The sequence below is a fragment of the Hyperolius riggenbachi genome, chromosome 5, assembly GCF_040937935.1.
Source record: "Hyperolius riggenbachi isolate aHypRig1 chromosome 5, aHypRig1.pri, whole genome shotgun sequence".
NCBI classification, from domain to species: Eukaryota; Metazoa; Chordata; class Amphibia; order Anura; family Hyperoliidae; genus Hyperolius; species Hyperolius riggenbachi.
The window spans coordinates 429,453,029-429,468,427 of NC_090650.1; the positions used below are offsets into that span (position 1 = coordinate 429,453,029).

A 15,399-nucleotide genomic window follows, 5' to 3' on the forward strand; every position below is an offset into this window, starting at 1 on the left:
TAGTAGCATGGAGGAAAAAGCCATGCACAAGAAGCTCCATGCTACTATGCAAGCACAGGCCATCTTTTGCCCGCATTGTGCAGCCATGCTTATATATGGATGCAACCAGTAGAAAGAAAAATTAGGTATCCGGGCACCAGCCAGCAGTAATGCTTAAATCACACCTTTTATTACATCCACCTGGAATTCCAGATAACCATATATACAGTCGGCCTGACAGCCGTTTCGCAGGAACACCTGCTTCTTCAGAGGCAACAACCTTGTTGCCTCTGAAGAAGCAGGTGTTCCTGTGAAACGGCTGTCAGGCCGACTGTATATATCGTTATCTGGAATTCCAGGTGGATGTAATAAAAGGTGTGATTTAAGCATTACTGCTGGCTGGTGCCCGGATACCTAATTTTTCTTTCTACTGGTTACATTGTTGCTTGTTTATCCGGAGGCACGGACTGTCCACCTGCTACCCCCTGGATCTGCCTGTCTATGCATCTAGTGCCAACCTATCTTTGCACTTTCTCGCTTTGATTATATATGGATGCAGAGGCGTAACTCGGCTTTTCAGCACCCGGGGACAAAGACAGTTCACACCCCCCCCCCCTGGACAAATTGGCCATGACCATGCAGCAGAATGTGGGTGTGGTCCTGGGTGGAGCCAAATGTATAGATAGTCAAATGTTCCCCCCTTTAGATAGCCAAATGTGCCTCCCTTCCCCTCGTTTAGATAGCCAGATGAACACCCTATAGTTAGCCAGGTGTGCCCCCCTTGTTCTGCAGCTGTTAATGCTTCTGCACTCCTCTGCAGAGGGAGGGAGAAAAGCAAAGGCATTTTCGGGCAGCCAGCGAGCTGCCCTTCACTCACTTGGGAGTGCATGGCCATGCTCTACGTCCCCTTACAGTGCTGTGCCCAGGGACATGTGTCCCCCATCCTTGCCCACCCATAGCTACGCCTTTGTATGGATGGGAGCATGACCAGGAGGACCTATTTTACAAGCCCAATAGGATCAGAGGGTCCCAGCGCTGGAATGACAAGGTTGAAGGGGATGGGGGATGCCTCTGGATTATGCAAGGGCCTGTATGCAGCAACATTGTGTCCATGCTCCTCTTCAGGCACGAGGGCGGCTGTACTGTACATGCACGAGCGGCTCCATGCTGCTGCTCAGGTGCAGCTGTGCTTCCATGGGTGCTGCATGGCTGCACTTGTGCCAGAAGAGGACCATGGCCCTGTAGTTTAGGAGAATTCCAATGAGCGGAGGGAGGAGCAAGGAAGACCCAGGAAGCCTGGGCAAAAAAGTACCATATTTTCTGCCAGAATATAAGACACACACCCAAGTTTAGGGGAAAAATATATATATACTAAAGCTGGTGTGTCCATGTTCCAGGAGCGTCTTGTATATGTTATCCCCCAAATGGTGTCCTCCTGTGTCCCCCATGTTTACCCATGTGTCGTCCTGTGTGCCCCATGAGTCCTCCTGTGTATCCTATTTCTCCTCCTGTGGGTCCCATGTGTCCCTCTGTGTGCCCCATGTCTACCCATGTGTGTCCTCTGTGCCCTGTCTCCCCCATGTGTCCTCTGTTACCAGTCTCCACATGTGTGTCCTCTGTGCCCAGTATCCTCATGTGTCCTCTGTTACCAGTCTACCCATGTGTGTCCTCTGTCCCCAGTCTCCCCATGTGTCCTCTGTCCCCAGTCCACCCATGTGTGTCCTGTGTGCCCAGTCTACCCATGTGTGTCCTCTGTGCCCAGTCTCCACATGTTTGTCCTCTGTGCCCTGTCTCCCCCATGTGTCCTCTGTTACCAGTCTCCCCATGTGTGTCCTCTGTCCCCAGTCTACCCATGTGTGTCCTCTGTGCCCAGTCCCCCCATGTGTCCTGTGTGCTTCCCTCGTATGCCTCAGCACCCCATCTCTAACATGCTTCTGCCCCCCTCCATGTGTGCATCGTCCCCCCCCCCCCCCGCTCGTGCCTGCGCTGCCCCCCTTTGTGTCTGCAGCAGCTTACCTGATGCATGCTGCCGCGAGGACTGCAGACACCCTGCTTCCCCCATATGCTTCCTCTTGTGCGCAGCTACTGATGATGCAATCAGTACAAGCCGCGACACAAGAGGAAGCATATGGGGAAGCAGGGTGTCTGCAGTCCTCGCGGCAGCATGCATCAGGTAAGCCGCTGCCCCTGCAGACACGAAGGACGGCAGGACAATTAAGCGCAGGCACGTGGGGGGGACGACACCGAGACGATGCACACATGGAGGAGCATGTTAGAGCTGGGTAGCTGAGGCATGCGAGGGAAGCACACAGGGCAAGACTAGCACAGAGAAACAGGCAGGGAATCCCCGACGTGGCGGCGGGTCGCGGTTCATATCGGCGGGCGTTTGTAAGTTGGGGGTTCCCTGCCTTTGGCATTTATAGAACACAGGGACTTTTTCTCCCCATTTTTTGTGGAGAAAAAGTATCTCTTATACGGTGGAAAATACGGTAAGTATTTCCTTTTTGCCCCGAGCTTCAGCTCGGGTACACTTTAAACTGGAAAAAAAAAACATCCCCTTCACCTCAGTATTCAAAATAAAAACATATTGTCGAGATCTATTGTTTATCTGGTTGCTATGCACTAATATAACCGTTTTTAGTGTAGTATTTTTAAGAAATAAGTTTATTTTTGCAAAAGAAAAAAATTGTTTATATTTGTAACCAAACACATTAGATTATCTCACATCTCCTGGTTCCTTCCCTTCCCACATATCTTTATAGAACCTTCTCTTACCCATAATGCAGCATGGAGGGGCTCAGTGAAGCTGGCAGTGAAGGTGTGGAGGTGTCTGATCGGATCACACAGATCATAAAAGGACAGCTGCCCAGCCTCATAATTCAGATATATCCTGACTCTATTACTGGAGACATTGTCAGGTAACCGGATACCTTTACTGTCATGTATCACTCCACACAGATTATTACACCTGTACAGACACCAGGACTTGTTATTATCTCCAATCCCTGACTGCTTTCCTATCCTGGCTATACTGGGGTAACACATTCCTACACGCCACCACACTGATTTACTGACATCAACTTCCCAGTAATGTCGCCCTGAGGAGAAACTCTGTCTGCTAACCACCTGAGTGTAATCCTGAAATCTCTCTGGTGTTTCTGGGCGATTCTGGCTGATATCTGACCAGGACACAATTTTCATGTCATCTGATATATGTACACCATTATAAGCCGTGTTTATATCCAGTAATATGTCTGTAGCTTCCTGTATGATGCAGCCTCCAGTTACCCCGGCTATTATATCAGATAACCCTGTGTATAATGTGTGTGAGATGAGAGCCACATCCAGATCCCGCCCATCATGTCTCTCTCTGTCCTCCTTATCCCCCTCCTCAGTGTCACACAAGTCACCTGTGTGTGATTCCTGTAAGACAGTCAGTGGGTCAGTCATGTTACACAGCTCCTCAATGTGACACATCTTCCTGGACAGCTCGGCCTTCTTTATTTCCAGCTGCTGAATGAAATCAGCCAATGCCAGAGAAAGCTGTTCCTCCTGCCTGGAGACCTCTCTCAGGACTCTCTTCTCCAGGTCGTCCAGCTGTCTCCTGAGGTCTCTAAACAGGCCAGTGACTCTCTCTGTTACACCAGATGACTTTTCATGGACTTTTCTTTTGTTCTCCTGCAGACTCTGGACTTCTTTCTCAGTCTCCTCTGTCTTAGCGATCAGTTCCTGCAGATCATTTCTTAGTTTTTGTTTCTTCTTCTCAGAAGCCTCATCCAACGTCTCCACCTTGTGTCCCTGGTGGTCTCCATCCAGCCTGCAGGACACACAGATACAGGCAGAGTCCACAGTGCAGTAATATTTATACAGTTCTCTATGGACGGAGCATTTCCTGTTCTCCAGGGAAGTGGTGGGGTCACACAAGACGTGTTCTGGTGACTTGCTGTGGACTCTCAGGTGATTGTCACACAGAGAAGCTTCACACATCAGACAGGACATAACAGCCGGTACAGGAGAGTGAATACAGTAAGTACAGAAGACTCCAGTCTCTTCCTGATCTGGCTGAGCAGCGCGGAAACTCTCCACAATGTTACACAATGTTATGTTCCTCTGCAGTTCCGGCCGTTCCTGAAACTCTCTTCTGCATTCAGGACAGGAATAAACTCCAGCCGCCTCCTGTGTATCCAACACCTGAGCTATACAGAGCCGGCAGAAGTTGTGTCCACATCTCAGGGTCACAGGATCTGTATAAATGGTCAGACAGATGGAACAGTCCAGCTCCTTCCTCAGATCAGCAGACGCCATTCCTGACAGCACAGGAGAGAAATGAGAGTGAAAGTCTGAAAAATGCAGAAACTAGAGGGAGTCTCCCATTCCTGTACAGGGTGTGGTGGAGATAACTGCCCAGCCTCTCTGTATGACAAGCACAATTACACTAAAGAACATAAAATGTCCTAAACCTAACAACTCCCCCCCCCCCCACACCCCGCAAACAAACATACACCAAAGAATGCAAAACTCTAAACCTTTACAACTCCTCTCCCCCAACCCCCCTCCCTCCCTTTCACACACACACCCCTGAAGGAGTACTGTAGGGGGTAGGGGGCAAAAGAGTTGAACTTGCCTGGGGCTTCTAATGGTCCCCCGCAGACGTCCTGTGCCTGCGCAGCCACTCACCGATGCTCCGGCCCCGCCTCCAGTTCCTGGAATTTCCAACTTTAAAGTCGGAAAACAACTGCACCTGGAATGTATTGCGCAGGCCCAGTACAGTCTGCGCCTTTGCAGTACGCTCCTGACGATGTCAGCGGGAGCGAGGACACGGCCGTCAGGCGCAGTGGTTTTCCGACTTTAAAGTTGGAAATTCCAGAAGTGAACCGGAGTGAACAGGATGTCTGTGGGGGACCATTAGAAGCCCCAGGTAAGTTCTAATGCAGTAGTCTTTTAACCATTTTTTCCACTGCTACATGATAATGGCAAAGCTTACATGCCTCCAGGACCATAATTCCAACATTCCCCTCCCGACACATTCACCCATAGACAAACAATTAAAACGCTGGACTGCTTAGCTAATTGGATAAAATAGGCCAAAGCAGCCCTTCTTTATTAACACAACCAACTTAACAATTCTTATAAAGAACACAAAATAAATTGAGGTGAGTCAACCGGAGGCCTACTATTTTCCAACCAAGGAATTATTTTGGGCAAGCAGCCTGTCCGGCCCCCAGCCGTGTTCCCGGCTCAGGGACAGCTGAATGCCCCCCACCTCTTCTGCAACAGCAGAGCTTTCTTTTACCCTAGGTGTTTTGCCCCGCGGCAAAACCCTCACAACAAAACACAAGAAACTGGCCTCCGGAGACCTCACCCCGCCAAGCTGCAATGACAATTCTTACCTAACTTCATTACTTAAGTCTTACCCTATACCTTTACCCTAAGTTCTTAAACTAAATTACTAATAAAATTTCTTTTTTCTTGGGAGGGAGGGTGGGACTTCCTAACTCCGCGCGCAGTCTGCCCGAATGCCTGCTCCGCCCCCCGCCTTGCTCCCAAGCTCCTCTGCGCCTCCCCGCCCCTGGCCAATCAGCGCTTCTTCCCTTCGTGCAGAGCCCGTGCTCGCCCCGCCCCCCAACACACTTAACCCCGTCCTGTCCCGGCAAAAGCCTGCCCTATCATGCTGGGACTCCCTTATGTCCTGCGTCCTCCTGTCCATCCCTCACTTGATAATGGCAAAGCTTACTTGCCTCCAGGACCATAATTCCAACATTCCCCTCCCGACACATTCACCCATAGACAAACAATTAAAACGCTGGACTGCTTAGCTAATTGGATAAAATAGGCCAAAGCAGCCCTTCTTTATTAACACAACCAACTTAACAATTCTTATAAAGAACACAAAATAAATTGAGGTGAGTCAACCGGAGGCCTACTATTTTCCAACCAAGGAATTATTTTGGGCAAGCAGCCTGTCCGGCCCCCAGCCGTGTTCCCGGCTCAGGGACAGCTGAATGCCCCCCACCTCTTCTGCAACAGCAGAGCTTTCTTTTACCCTAGGTGTTTTGCCCCGCGGCAAAACCCTCACAACAAAACACAAGAAACTGACCTCCGGAGACCTCACCCCGCCACAAATCGCGTGCTTGACCCCCTTAAGCCCGCGATACCTCCACCAACCTGAGTGCCCTCTGGATGCCGTCCTGCAGCCCCAAAGCCCACATGTCGATTCCTACCGCGTTTAAATGAACTCCATCAGCTCTCAAGTACAAGCTCGCACTCTCCTCCAGCTCCCTGTGACGAATCGCCAATCCCCCGTTCCTTGTCATAAACTTAGCAATAGCCCTATTCAATTTTGACCGTGCTTTATTGACCTTGTCAACCGATCTGGCCAGCCGCCATGTTGTTCTGGCCACTATGTCGGACCAGACAACTATCGTGTCAGGAAAATCCCTCCTGATTCTCAAAACATCGAACTTAATGTCCTGCTTCAATGACCTAGCCGATCTGGCAGCCAGGTCATTGCCGCCCGCATGCACCACCAGCACGTCCGGGGCCCGATCCAGCCTGGAGTATTTGTGAACCTCCGTCAAAACTCTTGACCACAGCATACCCGGGAACCCCAACCATCGTACCAACACTTTACCTCTTGGAAAGCCCAACTGACGGCCTTCAGGCCTGACGTCCGCTCTCCTGGCACCCCAAGCTACATAGGAATGTCCCAAAATCCAAACCAGTAGAGGTGGGGAGCCATCTGAGGACACAAGAGAGATAAAGCGGGGGGAAGAAGGGTAAGGAGCGGAGGGAAGAAGGATAAGGGGTGGTGGGAATAGGATGAGGGGTGTCAGGAGTGAAAAGGAGGGGGGGTGGGGGGGGGGGTTAAGCGAGCGAAGGAGGAAACAAACTCAGTAATATGTCCACATAACAATGAAATTTAACACTTACATACTACACCAAATGCGGTCTGACATAATCCAAAAATCTACTGGATTCCCATCGGCGGATGCGCTTTACCATAGCACTACCTAGACCCCACCTGGCGGCCTCCGTGGCCGCCCCGATCCTAAACGAGTGGGAAGCAAATTGCTTTGCCTGAAAACCCAAACGAGTCAAACATGCCCGAAAAACTGCCACAAACTGGTAGCGGGATAACGAAGATCCGTCCCCGTGGCAAAAGAAGGATACCCCTGACTGCCTCCGCTCTACCAGGAATTCCCTAATCGCTGCAACTGGGCAAATCTTAGAACCCGGAATTGGCGATAAGACCACAGTAACCCCCTTCCCTGCCTGGTCCGTTTTGGACTTTCTGACATGAACCCTCAGACCTTCCCCCACCAATGTCACATCACCAGCTAACAAGCCCCCATGCTTCCATTTTGCCGGGCTAACCACCTCACTTATTCTAAACGCCCCAAAAAATGTTAGAGTAAACACCGCTCTGAACAGTAACACTTCCTGTTGCGATGAACAAACTGCTGGCAAGAGCTCAACCAGCGAACCCAACACTTCAAATGTCACTGGCCTGCAGGAGTCCCGTACTTTGGAACCCAACCGAAAACCTCTCATTGCTTGCCTAACTATAAATTCCTTTGTCACATCCTTAAACCCATTTAACTTAAACATAAAGGCAAGCCCAGCCAGCTTCCTGGACATGGCCGTCGCCAAAAAACCCTGAGCAAACCCATTACCAATAAAGTAGATCAGCAGACTTAGGCGATCTTCATCTGACGAGCAATTTACATGGCGCGTTAAGCCGTTCCATTGCTCCCAGACCCCTGAGTATGCCGCCCAGGTAGCTCTTGACAACGACCTCTGAATCAATGATGCGACCGCCCTCCGGGAATCAACCACACCGCATCCGGGCAAGGATACCCCTGATCTTCCGCGTCTGGTGCTGCCGCTCGAAACCTCTCCCACTGAAAACGAGAGAGAGCATCGGCGATAGTGTTAGAGCAACCCGGAACATGCACTGCCGACACAAACATATTTAAACGTAAACAGCACAGAACTAAATGACGCAACAAACGTACCACCTGTGGCGATGAGGCCGACACATTATTAATGGCCCCCACCACTCCCAGGTTATCACAGTGAAAACGTATGCACTGATTCCTAAAGAAATCACCCCATAATTCCACCGCGACCACAATCGGGAATAGTTCCAACAATAAAAGATTTTTTGTAAGACCGGCCTCTCTCCAATCCGCCGGCCATGCCGCCACGCACCACTTTCCTCCAAAATAAGCTCCAAATCCATGCGCCCCCGAAGCGTCCGTATAAAGTTCAATTTGAAAATCCTCCACCGTATCGCTCAACCAAAATGATCGACCGTTGTATTCTTGCAAAAACGACAACCACACTTTGAGGTCCTCCCTGTGCTCTGCCGTGACCCTGATCCTGTGATGAGGTGATTTTACCCCTGCTGTCGCCCTTGCCAGCCGCCTGCAAAACACCCTACCCATGGGTATAATGCGACACGCAAAGTTAAACTTACCCAACATCGATTGCAGGGACCGCAACGTAACCTTTTTGGACTCCAAAACCAGTAAAATTGACCCCCGTAGGTCCTCAATTTTCTCCTGAGGCAATCTACACTCCATGGCCACGGAATCGATTTCCACGCCCAAAAACTTCATAGTAGTGGCCGGCCCTTCAGTCTTGTCCCTAGCCAATGGAATACCGAACTTCTCACATATGTGTTCCATTGTAGCCAACAACTGCGCACATATATTTGAACCGGGCGGGCCCAGGAACAAAAAGTCATCCAAGTAGTGAATAACCGAATTCACTCCTGCGATGTCTCTCACTACCCATTCTAAAAATGAACTAAATTTTTCGAAGTAAGAGCAGGAAATCGAACACCCCATAGGGAGACAAAGATCCACATAGAATTCCTCATTCCATACACAACCCAACAGTCGTGAGCTCTCTGGGTGAACTGGCAGCAGTCTGAAGGCTGATTCAATGTCGGATTTAACCAACAAAGCTCCCTGCCCTAATTTACTCACCCAACGTATGGCTACATCAAAGGACGTATAAGCCACTGTTGCCTCCATGTCACTAATGCCATCGTTCACCGACGAACCTCTAGGATAGGAAAGGTGGTGTATCATCCGGAACTTACCTGGCTCTTTTTTGGGCACGATCCCAAGCGGTGATACTACAAGATCATCAAAGGGTTTTTCCCTAAAAGGACCTGCCATGCGACCTAATAACACCTCCTTTCTCAACTTTTCCGACACAACCTCGGGCATTTCCTGAGCGGATTTTAAATTAACTGAACGAGGAACTTACTGCAGCGGAGCATGCACTGGGAATCACAAAACCGAACTGAAAACCGTTCCTTAAGAAGGCTCCCGCCTCTGTGTCCGGATACCTACTTAGAAAAGGAGCCATCGCGTCCACTCTCACCGGCGTCGTCCCTCTTTGAATTATGCTCGCTACTCCTCGACTTTGCTGGCTTTGAGCACTTGCTGGCGGGGTGACTTCCATTGCATGAGGAGCACTCGTGCCGAAAGCGGCATGATCCCCCGAACTTGCAAGCTCCCTCGTTATATTGCCAGCACTGCCCCTTTCGCTTACCTGTTTGCTGTCCGGTTGAGGACGACCCACTAGCCGTGGCAAGAAAGGACTGGGAACTCCGAGTCGGAATCATCAAATTCATCCAGGAGATCATATCCTTGTGATCCCAACGGACCCCAGGCCTCACCGCTTTTTTCTGCCTAAACAATTCGTCATACCGGAGCCAGGCATTGCCTCCGTATGAACGATATGCGTGACCAATTGAGTCCATGTAGCAGAACAAACCAGTGCAGCTTGAAAATGGGGGAGAAACCGAGAGCCCAATATGGTGCAGTATGTTAATATGGAGAGGTCTGTTGTGAATAAATGAGATGATTATACTCACAAGGGTGGGTCGCCACAAAGGCAACCACTGGAAAGGCCGGCGGGGAGAATTGTAACCTGACCCCGCTCAGGTTAAAAAGTCGCTCTCTGTAGATAGGAGAAAATGGGGATACACCCCTCCACCAAGGGTGGACTAGATGATATTGAAATATGATAACAGAGGCGCCAAGCAGAATAAAATTAGTTAAAATTGTTAAAAAGGGGGAAGTGGGTGGACTCACCTCCCTTCTGAAAAAAATGGCCGGACAATGGACAGGTTACTTACAGTCCAAAGTAACATTTATTAGTAACTCCAAAAGTGCAACGCGTTTCACGGGTAACAGTCCCGCTTCTTCAGGCAAACGATTATTTGGAGGGTGCTGGGGAAGGGAAACAAAAGGAAAAAAAAGGGGATTGCCAGAGGAACGCAAATACCAGGCACCCAAAGGTGCACCACAAGTCTACAGCAATAAAATGTGCAATATGCATTTAACAGCAAGATATGCATACAAAATAGACTGAGAACGTGTGCAAATAGCATGTATAAAGTGACAGTGCACATATCCATAATATAAAGGCAGAGTATGAGTCACTCTTAGTAAAATGATAAGACAGTAAAAAAATGAATTTAAAACAGGGAGAAACAGAGAAAGGTTTAGTTTTTAAAGGAGTGAGTGCAGCAGTATATTATGATAAGGCAAAAAAGGCATAAAAAAAAAAAAAAAAAGCAGTGTTTCAAGATGAGCAAATGTTCAACTTACTAGAGTTATGAGAAGCAGAGAAAGGTTTCATTTTTGAAGGAGTGAGTGCAGCAGTATATTATGATAAAACAAAAAGGCATACTAAGAAACAGCAGTGTTTAAAGGTGAGAAAATGCTCAACTTACCAAAATCAGGTCATGAACCAGGTAGAGCGCCTCTGTGAGGTGTGGGGTGCTCTGTCTTTAATTTATAAGTGACTGGAATCACCCAGAATGGGGGATGGGAAGTGGGAGCGACAGAGGTCGCATGCTGATGACATATGGTAGTAGGGCGGTGCAGTACTGTGATCAATGTGGGAATAGGATGCAAACCTATGTGTATGATGCTGGATGGGAAGGGAAGGGGGGGGGGGGAGAAAGAGAGGGATATAGGCAAAGGGACTGGGATATGCATAAGTAACAACATGCTTACTCCCATAGTGTACCTTGTATGGGTTGGTAGTGGATGGTGAAAAGCGCATAGGATTGGAGGTGGCCTAAATCTTAAGTAAAAACAATAGATGTGGTGTTTGTTATAGGGTCGGAGGCTGGAGAAAGGAAATGTAGAAAGGTTAAATAAAAGTTGCACTTGGAATACATAAAAAGTACATGTAAAGAAAATGCATAAAAAAATTTGTTCATGCCACACTATGCCGAATGTTGGATCCAAAATATACTGGAGAGGTTCATTCCAGCTAGGGTTAATGGTACAGGGTGAAAAACAGAAAACTGCTGTAATAATAGGAGTATGGATACAAAACTATGCATAGTTGCAAAAATGCATAGTTTTGTATCCATACTCCTATTATTACAGCAGCTGGAATGAACCTCTCCAGTATATTTTGGATCCAACATTCGGCATAGTGTGGCATGAACAAATTTTTTTATGCATTTTCTTTACATGTACTTTTTATGTATTCCAAGTGCAACTTTTATTTAACCTTTCTACATTTCCTTTCTCCAGCCTCCGACCCTATAACAAACACCACATCTATTGTTTTTACTTAAGATTTAGGCCACCTCCAATCCTATGCGCTTTTCACCATCCACTACCAACCCATACAAGGTACACTATGGGAGTAAGCATGTTGTTACTTATGCATATCCCAGTCCCTTTGCCTATATCCCTCTCTTTCTCCCCCCCCCCCCTTCCCTTCCCATCCAGCATCATACACATAGGTTTGCATCCTATTCCCACATTGATCACAGTACTGCACCGCCCTACTACCATATGTCATCAGCATGCGACCTCTGTCGCTCCCACTTCCCATCCCCCATTCTGGGTGATTCCAGTCACTTATAAATTAAAGACAGAGCACCCCACACCTCACAGAGGCGCTCTACCTGGTTCATGACCTGATTTTGGTAAGTTGAGCATTTGCTCACCTTTAAACACTGCTGTTTCTTAGTATGCCTTTTTTTTTTATCATAATATACTGCTGCACTCACTCCTTCAAAAATGAAACCTTTCTCTGCTTCTCATAACTCTAGTAAGTTGAACATTTGCTCATCTTGAAACACTGCTTTTTTTTTTTTTTTTTATGCCTTTTTTGCCTTATCATAATATACTGCTGCACTCACTCCTTTAAAAACTAAACCTTTCTCTGTTTCTCCCTGTTTTAAATTCATTTTTTTACTGTCTTATCATTTTACTAAGAGTGACTCATACTCTGCCTTTATCATAGCCGGCCTTTGATATGAGCGACCGGAGCGGTTGCTCAGGGCGCCGGCTTCCAAGGGGGCGCCTATAGCTGGTTACCTTTACTGAGAGCACCAACACCTGGCTACCTATACTAGGGGGGGGGGGGATGGAAACCTTCAACTGACTTCCTGTACTGGGACACCTATGCTTGGCAACCTAAATTGAGGGCACCTACTCATGAGATCCTATACTATGGCACCTATACCTGGCTACCTACCTATACTGAGTTTGAGGGTGTTTATTTATTTTGGGGGGACACTGCGGCTATAACGTGTGGTGCAAATTGTCTTTCTTTGTCATTGTAAATGGTGGTGGTGGGGGGGGGGCAGCTAACTGTCCCACTGATTGTTTTTATTAATATTCCTGAAAGGTTCTAGCCTTCATTTTTAAGTATATTTAAGGTAATGCACTCTTTCCATCCATTTGTGGTTATTAATAGTATTTTTTCTATTATACATATGAGACGTGTCACAGAGATCTGAGCATTTGGCGTGATGTGTAACAACATCCAAAAAGGTTGGGAGACTCTGTCCTAGGAGATATCTCAGGAGAAAAGGAATTGCATATGGGCGTGTGTGTGTGTGCGCGTGCGTGTGTGTGTGTGTGCGCGTACGCGCATGCGCGAAGAGGATGAAGGGGGGCACAAAAATCAGGTTTCGCTCAGGGCACTGTGAAACCTAAGGCTGGCCCTGGCCTTTATATTATGGATATGTGCACTGTCACTTTATACATGCTATTTGCACACGTTCTCTGTCTATTTTGTATGCATATCTTGCTGTTAAATGCATATTGCACATTTTATTGCTGTAGACTTGTGGTGCACCTTTGGGTGCCTGGTATTTGCGTTCCTCTGGCAATCCCCTTTTTTTTCCTTTTGTTTCCCTTCCCCAGCACCCTCCAAATAATCGTTTGCCTGAAGAAGCGGGACTGTTACCCGTGAAACGCGTTGCACTTTTGGAGTTACTAATAAATGTTACTTTGGACTGTAAGTAACCTGTCCATTGTCCGGCCATTTTTTTCAGAAGGGAGGTGAGTCCACCCACTTCCCCCTTTTTAACAATTTTAACTAATTTTATTCTGCTTGGCGCCTCTGTTATCATATTTCAAACCAGTGCAGCATTCCGGCTGTTTCTCACCGATAACCCCTGCCAGGATGGTAAAGGCCTGAAACCAATTCTGGAATGTTCTCGGTATCAGCCGGTACCTCCGCTTTTCCTCCTCCTCCTTCTTACTCTCGTCAGGCTTCACCCTGTCGAGATTAAATTTCTCGAGCGGAAAGAGGGAAAAGATCTCCACGTACTCACCCCTCCAAATGCGCTCACGTACCTCTTGCTTCAAATGTGACCCTAACGGCCCCTCCACACACAAGTACATCTCTGAATGAGCCGCATCCGCTATACGTACGCCTTTGTCTGACGTGCCCAACCCAACTCCGCTAGAGGCTGCTACTGCAGCGGGCGCCAGCGTTGCCGATGCCTGCAGGACTTCGGACGATACCATTGCTGTCCCCTCGGGCGTCGAACCAGCCAGTGGAGCTGACCCCGTCCATGCTACTGTCGGGGGAGGAAGGAGCGACGAGCCTGCGCTCTTAGCCATAACATCCCTGATAGAAACCATAACTGAATTCAAAAGTGCTAAAGCAGTATCTGCCGACACCCCAACCCCGCTTGTCTGAGGCAACCCTTGTCCCCCTGACACCGCCATGTGTGGTGATGCAACTACACTCCCAACTCCGGCAACCCCCCCGCTGACACCCAAACCCCCATCTACAACAGAACTAGGCAAAGTATTTACAACAATGTTTGGTACAGTATGCATAACATTCAAGGTTGCTGGCTCACCGAGCTGCATCGGACGTCCGTCCCGATCAGCGGGCAATCCCGATCCTGGTTGCTGCAGGGGCTCGTCTTCAGAGGAGGAGATCTCGCCTTCGGACCTCGACTCCGGCTCGGACGTCTGTTGGGCGGAAGATGCTGGGGAAGGAGACCTGGCTCTCCTAGCTGCCGGAACTCCATGTCCTTTTTTGCCAGGCCCCTTGCCTTGGAAACGATCTTGGGGGTGCTTTTTGGGGGAGCTGGAGCTTTGACCTTGCTGGTCCCCGTGCTCTGACTCTTCCCTCGCCGGGCAGCCCCGCCGGGGGCTGCCGTAGAGCCACCGGCCGTAGAGGTGGACGCCCGTGGGGGGTGGGCCTCCCTGGCCTGGGTGGGTGCTGCTCCTGTTCCCGGCCGGGCCGCAACTGGTGCTGCTGCTGTGATCGCACCTGTGGAGGGGGGTGCACTGCCAGATGCCTTGCCCTTGCCTCCCCTCCCGCCCTGCGAGCTCCGTTTCTTTGCGGGATTCCTCCCGCCTGACCGACCAGAAGCATGGGTGGAAGCTTTGGCGGCAGGCTGAGGGTCCCCTAGGGGGCTCCCATGCCGGCGGCGTGCTCGCGGGGTCACATCAGGGCTAAGCCGCTCTGGCGGCCTGGACTTGCGGGGACCCAAAGCCTCTGTGGGTGGCGTTGAGGGGCCGGGCTGACTGCCTGCAAGCTGCTCATGGACCCAGCGGGCCCCGTTTGCCTCTGCTGCCTCCCTCACTAACCTCATAAGGTCCTCCATGGCCCCCGCTTGGTGCAGACACGCGTGGCAGACTTCCTAACTCCGCACGCAGTCTGCCCGAATGCCTGCTCCGCCCCCCGCCTTGCTCCCAAGCTCCTCAGCGCCTCCCCGCCCCTGGCCAATCAGCGCTTCTTCCCTTCGTGGCAGAGCCCGTGCTCTGCCCCGCCCCCCGACACACTTAACCCCGTCCTGTCCCGGCAAAAGCCTGCCCTATCATGCTGGGACTCCCTTATGTCCTGCGTCCTCCTGTCCATCCCTCACTGTATATCTACGTCATCTGTGGCACCCTCCAAGCCACCATGACGTAGATATACTGACTTGCTTGCAGCCCTGCTGTGCACGATCGGGTACGCTTTAGAGCGCACCCCCGGCACTTTCAGCTGCATTACTAATTGGTGAAAGGGAACATGTTCCCTTGTAGTCAATTAGTCCACCACCCTCCCATGAACGATCGCTGCAGTAGTCAACTGCAGCAATCCTTCATCTGTCCCCCTCCGTGCAGAAATCAATTA

General features: G+C 49.6%; 1 protein-coding gene across 1 annotated transcript; it reads right to left on the reverse strand.

The window, feature by feature from the left end:
• Positions 1-2,700: 2,700 nt before the first annotated feature.
• Positions 2,701-4,290, reverse strand: LOC137519464 (E3 ubiquitin/ISG15 ligase TRIM25-like). The gene has a single exon (XM_068238420.1). The coding sequence runs from the start codon at positions 4,282-4,284 to the stop codon at positions 2,701-2,703; it is 1,584 nt and encodes a 527-aa protein (XP_068094521.1). The 5' UTR covers positions 4,285-4,290.
• Positions 4,291-15,399: the final 11,109 nt, after the last annotated feature.